The sequence below is a fragment of the Acomys russatus genome, chromosome 20, assembly GCF_903995435.1.
Source record: "Acomys russatus chromosome 20, mAcoRus1.1, whole genome shotgun sequence".
Taxonomy (NCBI): domain Eukaryota; kingdom Metazoa; phylum Chordata; class Mammalia; order Rodentia; family Muridae; genus Acomys; species Acomys russatus.
The window spans coordinates 62,072,865-62,089,964 of record NC_067156.1 but is presented as its reverse complement, the minus strand read 5'-3'; the positions used below and the strand labels follow the sequence as shown (position 1 = coordinate 62,089,964).

Genomic DNA, 17,100 nt, shown 5'->3' with positions numbered 1-17,100 from the left:
CAAACGTCTACCCTCCAAAGGACTCTTTGTCGGTACAGGTACGAATATGGATGGAGGGGGGAGGGGAATAAAAGTTACCACCCCCTTTCACAGCAGGGTGACTCTGAGGCACAGAGGGTTGGCCTGCCTAGGGTCACAGGTCAGGCCAATATAAAATGGGCTCATTCCATGCCAGCTCCTGTCTGCCCAGTAGGGATCATTTTTTTCCCATGGCCAGTGTGCACTGCTCAGTTGGATCTGGGACCTCTGAGCTGGAACTTGACTCTGAAAGTAGTGTTGGGACTCCCCCAACAGTATGGCTCAACCAAGGTGCCTGTCCAGGACACATGCTGTCGCTCCTGGCCAGCCCTCTGGCAGAGTGCTCCTGGTACCAGCGTGGAGCTTTCTATGACATGGCACCCTGTGTATTTCTATGTGAATCAGAAACAGCCAGGGAGAATTGGGGGGGGGGGCTCCCAACCCTTAGGGAAGAGGTGTCCAGCTTAGACACCAGCAAAAGGGAGCTGCTGCCCTTGAAGGCCAGGAAAATAGCATCTCAGCTAAAACGTATTTTCTCATTTTCCCTTTGTGTTTGCAAACTAGAAAGTTCAGATCCACTGGGTGGGGCAGGGCAGGCCTTAGAGGGACTTAAGACAGGGTTTGGGACTGGGGTAGACCAGGGCCAGCCTAGTTATTGGCTTCAGACATGGAGGCCACGTGGTTGAGGCCAGTGATCCCAGGGAGGCCAGCCAAGCCGGCTGCCCAGGGGTCGGGCAGCGGGAAGTAGGGACGCGTGGCGGCCACGTTCTCAGCCAGCGCCAGGGCCAGGAGGCCACCCGCGTTCCTCTCGGCCTCGAGCTGTGCGCGTCCGAACAGCTTCATTTGCGTCTCCTCGAACTGCTGCTCCAGCTCTTGTAGGCTCAAGGCACCCTTGGGTGCCGCCAAGAAGTGCTTATTAGGGCTGGGGCCCGGGAGGCACACGGCCGCGCCACCCAGGTGCCCACCCACATCGCCCAGCGTGGGAGGCATTACGAAGGCCGCCTTATCGGGTGTGGGGCCACCGGGCCCAAAGAGCAGGCTGGCAGCCCTCCAGGCGGCAGGCTTGCGGCCTCGCCGGGGTCGCGCCATCCGGCAACTTTGCCGCTTGATGTGGCGGTGCAGGTGGTCGGAGCGCGTGAAGCTCTTGTAGCAGAACTCGCACTGGTAGGGCCGTACGCCCGTGTGGATGCGCATGTGGTTCTTGAGGTCGTAGTTGTGCACGAACTTGGCGTTGCAGTGAATGCACAGGTAGGGCCGCTCCCCGGTGTGTTTCCGCATGTGGATCTTCAGTTTATCCTGCCTGCAACACAGAAGCCAAGATTTAGTCCCTGTGCGGGATGCAGGTGCCCACTCTGCACACTGTTTCCTACTGCAGAACTAGCTTCCTGTATCCATGGTGCCGAGCCAGGAGTCGGGTACATCCTAAGACTAACCTCCAACTTCTGCCCAAATGTCTGCCTCACCTCCGGATTAAAGCAGGAGGGAACAGTGTCTCTGAAGACACCCCACAGCTCCTTTTACACACAGGTTCAGAGTGAGAGCGTCCTGTTTGTTATTAGGGGCCCATCTCATATTTTGGAAGACAATCTTCTGGAGAAGAGAGGACAGCATCGTGGTCTCAGCCCTGCAAGGTTGAAGGGCCTTCTGAAGCAAGATGCTCTTTTTTTGTTTGTTTATTTGTTTGTTTTGTTTTTCGAGACATGGTTTCTCTGTGTAGCCTTGGCTGTCCTGGACTCACATTGTAGACCAGGCTGGCCTTGAACTCCCAGGGATCCACCTGCCTCTGTCTCCCGAGTGCTGGGATAAAGGCATGTGTCGCTGCTGCCACCACCACCACCACCTCCGCCTCCAGGCTCAGGATGCTCTTTAATCTCTGGTCTTGCATCTAGGCTCATCCTAAGCCCCCAGCCCCACACTAGCCACTGTCCTCAACCAGAACTCATCTGGAGACTCCAGACGCCTGGCACACCTTGCTGACAGTGCGTCTCCTGTGGGTCCCTCCACTCTTACTTATGAAAGAATACAGTCTGATCTGGGGCAGAGCTCTGAGGTTAGAGGCAAGGCGTGGGGCGGGGCGGGGCTCTGCGGCAGATCCACCACCCACTTGCTGGGTGACCTTAGGCAAGTTAGGCAAACTCTCCAGGCAGAGTGGAAGCTAGAGATTCAGGGTCTGCTTTAGGGACAGGAGTTCAAGGCCCCCCTAATGGTCTTGAAAGAAAAGCAGATCTTTTGGCTTTGTTGTCTAAAGAATGAGCACCCAGGACGCCAGTATAAGGAGCTGGGCTGCCAGGGCGAGTCCTCCCAGGATCACTCTACCGCTTTCCCCAAGCGGCTAGAGGCTAGAGGCCAGGAGCTCTGTGCACCGTCTCCACTACTTCCTTGCAGGTGGGGCTTGGGTGGTTTCTCTGCTGTAATTCCAGGTTGGGCTTTGAGGTCAGAGCAGATGTGGAGTCCAAGCACTCTCCCTAAAATGTCCAGATTTAAACCACCCTCAACATAACCCTGCACAGCAGGGTGTCTTCTGGCCACTAGAGGTCGCATGGGATCTCATTTGGAAATAGTTTTCCTGGGTAGATGCAAGAAGAAAGAAGATAGTCCTCGTGGGCACTGTCAAGTAGGGGTTGTGTGTGTGTGTGTGTGTCCGTGTGTGTTCATGTTCTCCCTTCTATGCTCTCTGGGGCTCACTGAGAGCCTGGCAGGTGGGGAGTGGGACCAGCAGGGGAGGCAGAGGAGGAGGAAAGGGGTGTAGTCCTCTTAAGTTCCCTCCCACCAGACTTTCCTTCCTTCTAAAGCATTCAGGCACTCTGGCCTGTAGAGTCCCCTGTTGTGGTTTCTCAGCCCCAGGCAGCATATGTCCAGTGGCAGCCACAACCTAAGTGACTGAATGTTTACCGTGAAGAGGACACAGGAGGCACCTGGCTAGTGGGTCTCTTCTAAGTAAACAAGATTTGAGGCACTTGTGACCTGAACACACTTTGCAAGGCATGTCATCTGAGGAACAAAGAGGAAGTGACAACAGAAAGCAATGCCTAGCATGTCCGAGGTCCTGGGTTCAATTCTCAGCACTTGGAGAGGGATTGGGGGTGGGGGGGGCCCCAAACCAAACAAGAGTCAGCTGTTCTTCTGGGCCGGTGGTCTCATGCCTATTTGTATGTCTCCCACCGTGGGGAACAAGACTCTCATCTGCACATCTGTGGCCCTGCCAGGGCCTCCATCTGCCAGCAAGGGAGGATACCTGTTTAGAAGGTCCATGGGTTTCTAGGCAAGGACCTCCATGTGTGCACACAGAACTCTCCTATAATGGTAGGAGCTCCGGGACACAGGAGGCAGGCACACAAATCCACATGGGTGAGGGAAGGGGGACACGATAAGGGACAGACCGCACACAGATCATCCGCAGAATGGCTGTGAGCTCACAGTGGTCAATCTATCCATCCTGGTCTCTGGAGCCATTAAGGACCAATCTCTCCAGGCATTGAGGGCAGAGACAAGCAGCTCATAGCTCCCTCGCCTCTTCTGCTTGAATGGATTCTGGGAACTGGAAGCCACCTTAAGGAGCACCTGCCTTGTTGATGCATCTGGAGAAGGGGTTTAGCATCCAGCAGACACTGTTGATAAAGTTCAGACTATTTGTGAAGGATTCTACAGAAACTGGTGGTATCGTAGCTCTTGGGGAGCCAGTGCTGCCTCACCTTTGCCTGGGTGGCTTGTCCTCCCAGGGGCCTCTGGTGTCTGTAGGGAAGCAGCTTCTCACGTCCCTGTCTTGCTGTCTGCCATGTGGATGAGGAGGCCATGGCCACCCTGAGTGACTCAAGAGGAACACCAGATCACCCTGCTCTCGAGGGTTCCTGGCCAAAGGGCTGGAGTGGCACAGGGCAGGGCTTTCTGGCCTGTGACCAAGTATGCAGGAGGGAAAGGAGGGGACTTGAGGCCGCCTTGGAGCCCTGGTAGCGATGGTGGTCATTGGGGAAGCTAAGTGCTCACAGGTCAGATGCAGGCTGAGATCAGGTGACACCAAGTCAGATGAGCCTCTTATCTTCCCTCTATTTCAGGACTCAGCTGAGGTGTCCCCTCTCCAGAGCCCTGCAGTCCTGCCCTTTGGCCTCCAGACTCTGATAACTGAGGGTGAGACAATGGGTGGGACTAGCTGAAACCGAGAGCTATAAGGACGAGGCAACAGCAGGGTGTGGGGTGTCCCTCCTCTTGGAGACCCATAGAATGAAGGCAGCAGAGAGGACTTGGGGGTGGCCAGGGCCCTTGGAGAACTCCACCATGGGCAATCCTATAGGAGTCAAGAGGGTGTCCCGTGAAGAGTGGTCATTTTAGAAAGTGGTGTCTAGACAACTCAGAGCCTATTATGGAGAAGGGCAAGCTGTTCTTACACCCATCGCTGAGGGCTGAGGTAAGCCAGAGGCCTAAGTTCTGCCAGGCCCTGTGGACCCAGGAGCTCAGCTGTGGAGAGGAAGCACTGAGCTCAGAGACTCTCTTTTTGGGTTCCATTAGCACAGAGTGCCTTAGCTTGCAAAGGAGTCTGGGAATTCTAGGTCTGTAGATAGCCACCTAGCTGAAGAGCGCGCGCGCGTGCGTGTGTGTGTGTGTGTGTGTGTGTGTGTAAAATAAATGGTGACCAAGGAGCTCAGCCCCCAAGGCTGAGATCATGAAAAGAGGGTGTGAGGGGAACTGGCTACAGAGAGGATCATAGGAAAATCTCAACCTGGCAGGTCAAGGCCGGGGCTTCGGATGGCTGGCTTCTGGCTGGGTAGGAGAGGATTCTTTCAGGGTAGCCCTGGGGAGGGCAGCAAGTAAAGGGCCAGTGGCTCTGAAGAATGTGATGGCAGAGGTCAAGCAGGGCCAGCCTTAGTCCTCGGTGAGAACAAAGTCCCTCATGGGAGGCTGGATTCCAGCAGAGTCCCTCTGCAGCTCCTGCCCCTGCCCTTGAAGAACAGCTCCTAAAGCCAGTCTGATCTTGTTCTGAAGGGTCAGGGGAGTGGGAACCAAGAGAGGGGAGGTGAGATGGGGGCTGGGATGGAGTTGCTACAGACAGGCCTAGAGCCCAGATGGCAGTCATCTCATGGAGGAGGAGGCAGGCAGGGTGGAGCCTGATAGCCACAGACTCTCTGGGGCTGAGCTGACCTAGGGATGGGGGCCGGGGTGGAGTGGGGGTGGGGAACTGTATGCACAGAGGCCACATGGAGTGGCCTTCAGGAATTTGCTGGGAGGAAACATCCTGGAATTTTATTTTTCTATACAAAACAGCATTGTTTTCTGAGGCCAGGGATCTCCCCTGGAGAATGCTCTAGTGTCTAGAGGACTAAAAGCCCGTTTGCAGGGGACTGAACAAGTTTAAGACTTTGCCTAGGAAAGGCAGGGCCTGGAGACTGGCTTAGACCTACTCAGAATATGAAGAAGGCCAGCTCCCTGGAGATCAGAGGGAGAGGCAGGAAGCGAGGAAGAAGGGGACCTGGGCTTCTAGTAGTACCATGTGGGTACTCCGAAGGAAAGGTTCCCTTTGTCATTCTGCCCAGAGCCAGGCAGAAGAACATGGCTGGGCTGGGGAGTCAGCAGATGCACCCCCTGTTTGGTCTGGGTCTTTATCGCCTTTCCCTTGGTGCTGGACTTGAGTGAATCACACTTGAAGTTAGCCTTCATTCGAACTCTGGCTTTTCCCTCTGTTGTTCCACGCTTCAGCTAAACCTTACCCAGGTGTGTTAAGGCTAGCTGGCTCTGTGAAGCCAGATGAATTCAGGAGAAGGGAGGCATGGAGCTGGGGATAGTATAAGTCAATAGGATTTCAGGGGCACCTTGGTGGGGGGGGGGAGTAGCTGAATCTGGGAATTAGGGATCCAGCTGCCCTGTGAGATAATAGGAGCACAGCGCCCTGCAGCCAGCATGCCAGGGCTGCTGTAGCCATCTGCCAAGACTTAGGGCACAAAGCCAGGGTAAGATGATCCCTCGAAGCCCCCTGGAAGTATCCAGGACAGATTCCCCCTGTGATTTCTGTCCCAGAAGTAGCTTGAAAACCCCCCAGTGTTTGTCCTTCAATGCAGTCACCAGATTGCCTGTCGAGCCATTTCAGCAATGCCATGACAATGTCCACGCATGGCCCTTACTCAGCTACTTCAAACAGTGTGTCCTGCCACCCATGACTTGTCACTCTACAGGGTCCACCTTGTTTTCTCCTGGAAAGGCACAGCCACTAGGTTGACATGGCGCATGATTCAAAACGTCACCCCATCTATCAAGGCCAATGCTTTGTGCTTACTAAAAAAAAAAAAAAAAAAAAAATTCCAGGATAATATTAGAATAAATAGGTCTGCTAAGGCAAGTTCTTTGAAGCCCGCAGTGGCAGTGGGAAAGGACCTAGTTCAATAAGCCATGGCTGCAAGAAAGGTACCAATACGCTTTGTCCACATCAGACACACTGAAATGCTGGGAGGCCACTCATCAGAACTCTTCCACTGTGGAACCTAGCCGGGACACTAATGGTACCAACAGGTCAGATTTTTAAAGTCCTTTGAAACCTATCATGGATAGTTGTGACCCCACATCCCCCCCCACCTGCGGGCTTTGATTACGAAAGCCATGGCACGAAGAAGGTATAGACCACACATCTGCTGAATGTCCCCAAAAGACGATCATTTTCTACTGTGCCGATTTCAGATCTCAAGTTACCCTTCTAGCAATGTGGAGACATGAGAACATGATAAGAGGCCCATCCCGTCAGGAGGATGGAAAGGGCCTACGGGAGTCTCTGAAGCCTCCGAGTCATAGACTTTGTTGTCACAGAAGGATTGTCACTCTAAGGTTTGCCTTGTTTTCTCCTGTTAAGGCACAGCCACTAGGTCGACATGGTGCATGATTCAAAACTGTCACCCCATCTATGTGATCCCCCTCCATCTCTTGCTCCCCATAGTCCTCTCTGCTGTGACCCCATGGCTCCAGCCCTGTCCTCCGTCCCCCCACCAGCTTGCTTCTGCAGCCGTGTACCTGGTGAAGCGGACCTCGCAGATGCTGCACATGTACGGCTTCTCCCCGGTGTGGGTCCTCATGTGCCGAGGCAGCTTCCCGGCTCCCATGATAACCTTGTGGCAGATGGGGCACTGCTGAGAGGCCTTGGGCTTCAGCTTACGCTCTTCCACCAGTGGCCAGGGTGGGAAGAGGCTCCCCAGGTGGGTGGCACTCAGGAAGTTGAGATAGGCACCATAGTCATTCTCCGCCTTGATGGGGCCCAGTGGCCCACTGGGCAGGTCAGGGAACATGTCCTTGAAGAAGTCGCTAGGGAAGGGAGGGGGCGGGGGTGGGGCCAGCTCCTCTTTCTCCTCCTCTTTGATTTTGCGGTTCTTGATGACTAGATCCAGTGGCCCATTGTCCATGGGCTGCTCAGGCAGCTGGGCAAAGGCACCGAAGTCACCTGGCCAGAGGTGTGGAAAGAACTCTGGGGCAAATGGTGACAAGGAGGGTCTCCTGTCAGGGATGTTGGCTTTGGGGTACAAGTTCTCCCTCAGCAGAGATTCAATGGAGAAGTCCCGGATCACTCCCAGATGGCCAGGGCTGCCGGGCTGGAAGGAGTCGGGGAAGTCCCTGGGTGTGTCTGAATAGGCCTTCTCTGTGAGGTGGTCTGTCTTGGAGGGGCTTTGGGGGCAGTTGATATCTTGGGGGTCAGGCAAGTTTTCCTGGTCAGCGAAGTCCTCCGTGTCATCTTCCTCTTCCTCTTCCTCCTCCTCCTCTTCCTCTTCCTCCTCCTCATCGTCGTCGTCATCTTCATCGTCCTCCTCCTCCTTGTCCTCCTCCTCACCACCATTGCCACCAGGCTCCATGATCTCCAGGCACACGTTCACAACACACTGGATCTCCAGCATCCTGGCAGCATTGAGGATGTGCTTGACATTGGAGGCGGTGATGGTGAGCGTGGAGGTGTATGCAAACTCCAGGATGGCAGCCAGAGCCTCAGGCTGGACAAAGTCAATCTCATAGACGTAAGGCTGGCTGGCCAGGCTGCCGGCCGTGAAGAGCTTCTTGAAGTATTTGCTGCAGGCGGCCAGCACCGAGCGATGCGTGCGGTACTCCTGCTCCTGAACCACCAGCAGCACGTCGCACAGCAGCCCTGCGTGCCGCTGCTCATTCAGGCTGCACAACACCTCGCTGCTGTGGTTAGGGAAAGGGATACCAATAAGTTCATCAATGTCATTGGCCATGTTCTCAGCCAGAGCCCTGTAGGGACACACAGAAAGGGAGACCGGTTAATGAGCACCACCTGGGGACTCACGTCCTGGGCTAAGCCTTACCTGAAGGTCACAACCCAGTTCAGGCTGGAGTTTTGCTCTGCACCTTAAAGCTCTTGGAGTTAGCCTCTTACAGGCAGAGAGCACCAGCTGCTCAGGAAAAGCCACCTAGACCTCTTGTAGGCTGGATTTGCAAAATTCTGGTTTATCAGTATGGACTCAGGCATGGCATCCTGCTGTCGTGTGTAGGTGTAGAAGGTGGGGATCTTGGTGCTTCTACTAAGAGATGCTCACAAATTCCCAGGAGCTGAAGCAGTCTAATATTTTGCACAAGCTACCAGGAACCTCTACTCAACTTTGTGGTCCATTTTCAGTGAGTGGATAGAGGCACGGTGGCATATGGTTTATCTTCTGACCTTGCCCAAGGCTTCATTGTTCACCAATTCTTAGCCTTACAAACCCCTAGCATCCTATATATGTGTGAGCTGTTTCTCCTGTAAGCAAACATTTAAAGTCAGTAAAGATGAAAGTACCCTTAGATCACTTCTCTTGTCTAGCTGGATAATCTCACAGCTCCTTAAAGCCTGTAAGAGACAGCATCTGAGGTTTCTTGACAATATGAATGGTCCCCGACTTACAATGATCTCATATAGGACTTTTGACTTTCTGGTGGTATAACGGGTACTGAAGCAATCCATTTAACCCCCTTTGGTACAGCACTTCAACAAACTATGAGATGTTATTTTTATGATAAAGTTGGTTTGTGTTCAGTGATTTGGCCTAGCTATAGGCTAATAGACAACTCCAAAAGCAGATAAGTCGAGGGAAAAAAAATGAACTACACATTGTTATGGAAGGTAGAATGTCCCACCCGCTCTGCAAAACCACTGCAAGTGTTTTTAAAGAGCTAGCAATCCAATGGCCACCTGATCCAGCAGTGGCACTTTTACCCCAGAGAAGTGAAAACTGAAGTTGGTCCTGCCCTGGAACCCACACGGACACTCTTCATCCGTGTCTGAGCATACTATAGAGCATCAGTTTGTTGGAGCCCTACTCAGCAATGAAGAGGAATACTGATACCCTGGTGCACTCAGCAGTGTGCATGGATCCCTAGAGAGTCATGATGAGGGAACAGAACCTATCCCTAAACACATGCTTCCTATACAGTGCCCTTGAAATTGCCACTTCATAGAAGCAGAAGACGGGTGAAGGTTGTGGCCATAAAGGAGTACAAGTCAGGGTGGGTCTTGTCCATAGCAACATCAGTATCCTGGATGTAATATTATGCTGCGGTTTTGAAAATGCACTATGAAGGGAAGCCATGTGGAGTGTACAGGTTGATTCCTCTGTATTTTCTGTGATAAGCATGTGTGAAACTATCTCAAAAGAGAAGGCTTGATTAAAAAAATCAAATAAATAGAAAACTGCCTAGGACACTCTATGTCGCTATATAACAGGTGTATCTTTCAAGGCCACCCTGATACAGGAGGATGGATTTGTGGGCACTTTGAATGGAGCCTGCAGGGTAGCTCTCTGAGGCCTGGGGCAGAACAGAGACCTCAGATCTGAGCTGTGTGTAAGTTTGACCATGTGAAAGTAGGTTCAATGTGACCTTCTCTGTAAGGGAGGGGAAGCAAGAGATCTGTTCCAGGGCCCCAGCTCCCAGCTTCAAGTATTCAGGACCACCTAGCTAGAGATTAACAATGGGCTTTTCAGCAGAGGACACAGGCCCGCCATCTTTCCTCTGATCATCATCCTGAGGACTGTGTCACTGAACATGCAGAGATAGTCACACCAATGAGAGAGGTGCTAAGATCTGCACCCACAGCTTGGCTTCCCTGGGTCTGTTTAACCACATGCTCCTACAGCCTATAGTAAAGGTAACCAAGGATGGTCAGTGTGTCTGCTGTCACCTTCAGAGATCTCGGGGATACTTGAAGGGGAGGGAAAGTTCTAGGGTGGTGGTGTGAGTGGTGCTGTCTTCTAGGCAGGTTGGAATAGCTTCAGGAGTATGGGCCTTCTACACCTCTATCTTTTTCATAGTCTAGGGAAGGGGCTTCTCACTCCTGGGAAGACCCCTGCTAGCTCTCCAGGCAGCTCCCCAGCTCTTCCCAGTGGCTCCTTCCAGTAGTTTTGGCAAAGCTCTGCCAGTGAAAGAGAACAGAGAGAAGGAATGGGAAATGAGGTCTCATCAGGATTTCCATGCCTACCCTTTTTTTTTTTTTTTTTTTTTTTAAATAAATAGAGTCTTCTGTAATCCTTCAATTCTCTAGCTTTTACCTCCCAAGTACTGGGGTTCAGGCATGGTCTACCACCACACTTCCCTTCACTGTGCGCCAAAGAGCTCATTGCAACTCCCCAAGCCCAGGTCTACTTTCATACCTCAAGCATTTGCTCATGATTTGTTCCTGGCAGAACACAGAATATCATAAATGTACCAGGTGTATCCTATGCATTCCAATGTCCCACTCACGTGACCCCCCATTTCCATCCCTCAAATTATGTACTGGGTCCCTCTATAGTCTTTTATCTTCAGAACCTTGATGATCTTGTCCTTTAGTTAGCTGTCTCTGTACTGTCACTTGTTTAAAAGCTCAGCACTCTGCTGACACGTGTGGTAAGGGCTGTCCCCATCAGTACTGAAACTACTGCTGTGTAGGTTTTTCACTGTACTGTTGTATTACAAGAGGATTCCGGGCATGTTTGTGCTGAGTGTTGACCTCTGAAGGAGGTCATGAAAGACACTGCTGTTTCAGCTTTGCTTTCTTGGGTCACTCTAGGAAGAAGGAGGCCATGTTGGGAGGATGCCCAAGTAGCACTATGAAAAGGTCCACGTGGCAAGGGACTGAGGCTTCCTGTGGCAAGGGACTGAGGCTTCCTGTGGCAAGGGACTGAGGCTTCCTGTGGCAAGGGACTGAGGCTTCCTGTGGCAAGGGACTGAGGCTTCCTGTGGCAAGGGACTGAGGCTTCCTGACACCAACCAGAGTTTCAACCACCGTGCAAGTGACCCAACTTGAGATTGGCCCCTTCCAGTCACCCATCAGACCTTCTTCTATGGCAGCCCAAGTGACATTTTGACTATATACACCCACCTGAGAGAACCAAAGCTACCACTGTGACCCAGAGAAGATGGAAAGCAATAAGCATTCACTCTGTTAGCCACTCCATTCCAGAGTGGCTTGTTACATGGAAGTAGAAATCTTATAGAGGACCACTGTCTGTTGTACAGACGTGGTAGGTCTGGGACTTTCATTCTGACATTTTCTGGTAGATGGCAATTGTATGTGACAGTGTCAAGAAGTCCACACAGAATGAATTTATTGAGGAAGTGTTCTAATTCCCATAAAGTCATTCTACAAGTAACTGGGTCCTGAGCCTCAGAGGATGACCAGCCTTCCTCTCTAAGTGAAAGCCAAGACTGATAGACTGCTGCAGAGTGAACACCCACAGAGAGCTACAGTTCCGTGTTTAGTTAGGTCTTACACTACCAAACTTAGCAATGCTTAGAAATGCTTCTCAGGGACTGCTATTCCAGAACACAGTCAGTCTTGCAAATCTTTCATGTGTGCTTTAAAATACTTACACTGTCTAGGTTTAGGCATTAATTATTGTTCAATTTTTCCTTTTGTTTTTGTTTGTTTCAGGGCACTGTTAAGAATTGCACCAGGATCTGGAAAATGCTGGGCAACTGCTCTACCACTGAGCTATGTTTCTGGTCCTATAAAATATTCTCTATTCATATTAATAACATATATAATCAATAAGTAAGTATATGATAAAATGCACAGAAATATCACCTACAATAATTAGAGGTTTATTATTTTCTCATTCAGTCTTATTAAATTTTGGCTTATCGATTTGAAAATTATTGTTTGGTATACAAATTCATCAGTTCTCAAGGACAACTCCCTCCCCTGCCTTTCGTTGTTGTTGTTTTTGTTTTGCTTTTTGAGACAGGCTTCTCTGTGTAGCCTTGGATGTCCTGGACTCACTTTGTAAACCAGGCTTGCCTTGAACTCACAGCGATCTGCTTGCCTCTGCTTCTCTGGGTGCTGGGATTACAGGTATGGGCCACCTTTCCCAGCTCTCCTCTGCCTTCTTAAAGGAGCCAGAGCCTGTGACCAGGTGTGGCTGTGTCTCACTGTGCTGCGAGTAGGTCTAAGCCCCCACCTGGGACAGGGAGTGGCTCCTAGGTTGCTGAGCTTGTACAGCAGTGTCTCCTTTGGGGTCTGGAACCATGAAGATGCAGTTGTGGCTATGTGGCTTTGGTGGCCATGGCACCTCTTACTGTGTCATTAGATAGCCATGAGAAATCTGGTACCAGACATGGACATGAAAAGCTTGGAGAGGGGTTAACAGGCTGGTGACCTTGACACCTCTTGTTCATTGGCTTCCTACTGTGTTTTGGTTCGTGATCTTTGGTTCATTGCTGGAGGAAGGGATGGAATCATGGTAGCTCAGGGCTGTGTTCCTAGACAAAAGACTAATCTCAAGGGGACGGATAGAAGGAGAGCACTATACTCAGGAAGCAGACAGGGGTCCTCCTGTGCCGGGGTCCTTGTCTCTAGGGAGCACCACGACTAACTTAGCAGGCCCTTGGTCTCTGCCACAATGGAAGCTTCTAGAATCCAAGTGGGCCCAAGTAACTGGTAATCAACTGTCAAATGAATGTTTACTCTCAGAGAACTGTGCTTCTCAGTCTCCCTTCCAAGAAGCCAAAGGCATCTCTGGTAGCCAGCACTGACAGTCCCCACTGCTACCATTTACCAGTTGTCTGTCACACCTGAGTCATCGCGCCTCTAATCCCTCCTCCACGGCACAACTGAGCTCTTAGCATCATTCACAATGAACAGATAAAGGAGCAGCTCTGCAGGGCCTGAGAGATGAGCGCAGGGCCACACGGGTGGTGGCAAGTAGTGGCATGATTTGAACCTAGTTGTGTTGCAAGTATATGCCTTTGTCCCCGTGAAGGATGGCTGTGTCTTGCTCAGGGATTTGATGTGAGGCTGTCTGAGGAATGAACATCAGATGGCTGAAACCCTCACCTGTAGGCAACTAACAGTAGGGTAGGAAGCTCAGAGCCCTGTGATAAATTGGAGTCCGTGGGTTATTTAAGGTTAAAAAAAAAAAAGGACACAAAGTTGGAGCTAGAAAGTGATCTAGGAAGAGTTAGGAGAAGGAATAGAGGGAAAGTGATAAAAATGTATTGTCAACCATGTATGAAATTCGCAAAGAATAAAAATGCTATCTTAAAATTAACTAATAAATGAACTTTAAAAAGATTGGCTCAGACCGGGCATGGTGGCACATGCCTTTAATCCCAGCACTCGGGAGGCAGAGGCAGGCAGATTGCTGTGAGTTCGAGGCTGGCCTGGTCTACAAAGTGAGTCCATGACACCCAAGGCTAACACAGAGACACTGTCTTGAAAAACCAAAACAAACAAACAGATTGGCTCAGAGAAACAAAGGAGATAGTTGGGATGTCATTAATGATGGCTGGACAACTCCACTCTGCCTTGGGAACCCCAGACATTTGCACACAGCCTTGTCTGCCATTTTCTATTATTACTTCATATCACCTTTTCTATTGGTATTGTGATCTTTGTTTGATAGGGTTTGAGAGCCACACAGCTAGAAAGTGCTGGAGTGCCACTGCCTTCTTGTCCTCCATGGCTGTCTTGGTGGTGCAACTTTGTGGACAATTCTGCTACTGTGATGGGGAATGCATGTACCTCCCTGAATGCTGCTCAGCTCAGCAAACCTGGGGCTCAGGATGATGTTTCCCTCTGCCAATCCCCTGGGCAGGTGGCCCAGCCAGCAGCTTTCCTCTACTCCACCCTGTCTCTAGCCCCTAGCTCCTCCGTGCCCAGGCCTGGAGATGACAGCCACCTGGTTGGATTATGTAGTGGGGCCAGATGGGTGCTCTGCAGGGAATGTAGGTTTCCTCTGTAGATGCAGGAATAAGGTTGGACAGTAACTACCGCATCCTTTGAGTAGGTCTTTACTCACCATAGTCTGTGGACCCTGAAGTAGGCAGCGGGCTAAGTGGAAAGGAGAGTGGGAGAGTTCTGGCTCAAGCCATCTGTTCTGGGTATGCCTCACCCCAGCTTTGGAAGATTCTCCAAGCAGGATGGTTTACTCTCCCCCCTCCCCCTTTAGCCCCAGAATTTCCCTGAGCCTCAGATGCCCCAGAGGCTGAAGCCAGACATGTGGGCTTGGAGGCTGGGCAGAGCTACTTCAGCTTGTATTCTGTGCCTCACCTGTTGCAAGCACCCTGGGCAGAGTGCCCACACGGGGTGAAGCTGGCCACACCTGCTCTGCCACCTTGCTAGGACATGCCTAGAGCCAGCAGCCCCCAGCTCAGCTGGCCTGTGCAGCCCCGGGGGATCCAGTGCAGTAGGGTTTTTTCTCTGCAAAGGCAGACAATCACTTTTTCTTAGAAGCCCTCCCCGTTCCCCACTGTGCACCCCCTTTTCTTCCCTAGCCATGCCCAGAGCTAGAGGTAAGACCTGGGATTCAGGTACTACTGGCTTCCCTTTCCATCCATATGCAGATTTCACAGAAGGCCATGGGTTTGCCTCTGGTGACAGGCACCCAGTCCTTATATGTTCTAATTAACCCCAAAGTTAAGGGCTGCTGAGACCCACACAAGAGAGCTGCCTCATGTCCACATTTCTAGTGGATTTTCCTGGGGCCTCTTTGGATAGAGGATTATTTTTCTGATAAGACATGTACAGTCCTGTAATCCTTGCACTTGGGAGGTGGAGGGGAAAAGATCTCAGGTTCCAGGCCAGTTTGCACTACTCTGTGAGTTCAAGCCAGTGTGCCACCCTGCCTCAAAAATAGAAATGGAGGTAGAGATGGGAGCAGGGGTGACCGTAACTGAGGAGAAGGTCACAGAACTCACTGAGCGACAGAGCTCACCAACCCCTGGGCCTTTCTAACAATTCCCACACCCCACCTCCTGTTCTGCCTCCCCATCTACTCTACACCTGCCCGACCTTTGCACATCAAGTGATGCCTCTTCGAATCTCGCTTTAAAAAAAAAATATTTATTCACCCTTTGCCGATTACAGGGTGGGGCAGGGTGGAGAGGGTGACTCGTTTTCTTTGAAGAAAAGTTGTACACTTCTTTTTGTTCAGAATAAAGAACTCATGACTTGTGCACATTATAGGCATTTCCTGAGCCAGAAAACTCCCCAGGAGGCTTTCAAAACCTTATTGAGTTACAGAAAAGTTAGATAATAAAATAAATCAGCTGTGTCTGTAGACAATCCCAAGTCATCCTGGTGGTGTGATACTGTTCCGTCCAGGGTACTTCACTGTCTGGAAGGCATGGTCCAGCCGTCCATCCAGCTGCCTGGTCCTAAAAGTACCACTCCTGACTGCCTTCTCCATCCTTGTTTCAAGGTTCCCAGTAGGAGGACAGGGGACTTTACACTAGCCAGGAGGGTGAACAGTAAGTGACAAATGTGTCACAGCCAGAACCGAGAAAGTCACGGGAAAGTGAGGCTGCAAGTCCAGGTGTGCACTTAGCAGGAAGGAACCAGTTAAAAATCCCAGGTCTGCTCTCCAATAGGTTAATGCTGCGACATTGGACCAGACAGGTTCCCCTTGGAACTCCAGCTTTTTCTCTGTTGGTCTAGGAGGTTGTGAGGCCCAGGTTGCCCACTCACTCAGTGGCCCTGTGGCACCTTCCAGACAGCCTACCATTTTGGTTACAAGATGGATCCTTTCATTCCAAAGTCATGACCAGCTCAACTTTGTATGTGGGGTAACGGTGGTGGTGGTGGGGTGTTTCTGTGCCTGTGTATGGGTTTCCTCTGATGTGAATTTACCCTTTCCCTCACCCTAGGTCTTTCAGGAACTCAGGCAGGCCACATGGAACTGTAAGTGTGAGTGCATAAGGAACATTTATGAGTGTGGTACACAGCCAAGGTGGCATGTCATTTGAGCACACCACATCTGGGGACTTGACTAGCAGTATCAAAACTAGCTGCCTGGAGGCAGGGTGAGGAAGTGCATTCTGGTATGTCTCCTTTCCTCTTCTTAGTGGCCAAGGGTGGCTGCAGAGCTGGGGTAGTTGCTTCTTGCAATGAGCAAGAGTTTGTCGTGAACAACCCCAACTAAGTGGGACAGGCCACAGACAGGGACAACAAACTCTGACCCCATGCTGACTGCAGGTGTGTGTGTGACAGATGCAGTATGTGGGAGACAGAGTTTTATTTAGAGACCCCCTCCTACTTATACTGAATCCAGCTGGTGACTGGTGACCATGTGCTGGGTTGGTGCTGGTCATGTGTTTTACTTGGGGTCTCGGCTCATCCTCATCAAGACCCCATTTGAGGTAGTTACTGCTGCCACGGCCATCTTTATTCAAATGGGGGCACTGAGGACAAGCTGGGACTTGTAGACAAGCAGTGGGGCTCTGCGTTTCCTATGCAGGTGGCCAGGCTGTCTCTTTATGCTGGGTGGGGCTTTAGGCAGATGGCAGGGGCTCCGCCAGGGAACCACATCAAAGGAATGAAGCTCTCAGGTAGTCAGGGCTTGGGACAGGGGAGCAGAACATTCTGGAAGGGGTAGGGGAGGGAAGCATGCACTGAGGTAAGGCAAGTACAGCACATGCAGACAGGAATAGCAGGCTTCCGGCTCAAAGGCAAGTGCATGAGCTCATACAGGTCATACAGGTCAAAAGAATCTGTAATAGTAATAAGTACCACAGCCTGAGTCAGGATATGAACATGAGGCAGGAGGATGAGGGGATTCCTCCAAACATCTGGATTCTATTAAAGAGGCCACAGAAGGTTCTGGACAGGAGCGATGTGTCTGGCACTGCACTGCATTTGAAGAAGGGTCGGGC

The 17,100-nt window shown here is 51.3% G+C and overlaps 1 protein-coding gene across 1 annotated transcript in view; it reads right to left on the bottom strand.

The window, feature by feature from the left end:
* Positions 1-324: 324 nt before the first annotated feature.
* Zbtb7c (zinc finger and BTB domain containing 7C) overlaps positions 325-17,100 on the bottom strand; it is a 234,934-nt gene continuing 218,158 nt past the window's right edge. Inside the window, exons 3-4 of the mRNA XM_051163686.1 lie at positions 7,006-8,229; positions 325-1,318 (exon numbers count right to left, since the gene is read on the bottom strand). Of these exons, the coding sequence (XP_051019643.1) occupies positions 667-1,318; positions 7,006-8,213 (1,860 nt within the window). The 5' untranslated portion in view covers positions 8,214-8,229 and the 3' untranslated portion in view covers positions 325-666. The remainder of the gene's footprint in view (positions 1,319-7,005; positions 8,230-17,100) is intronic.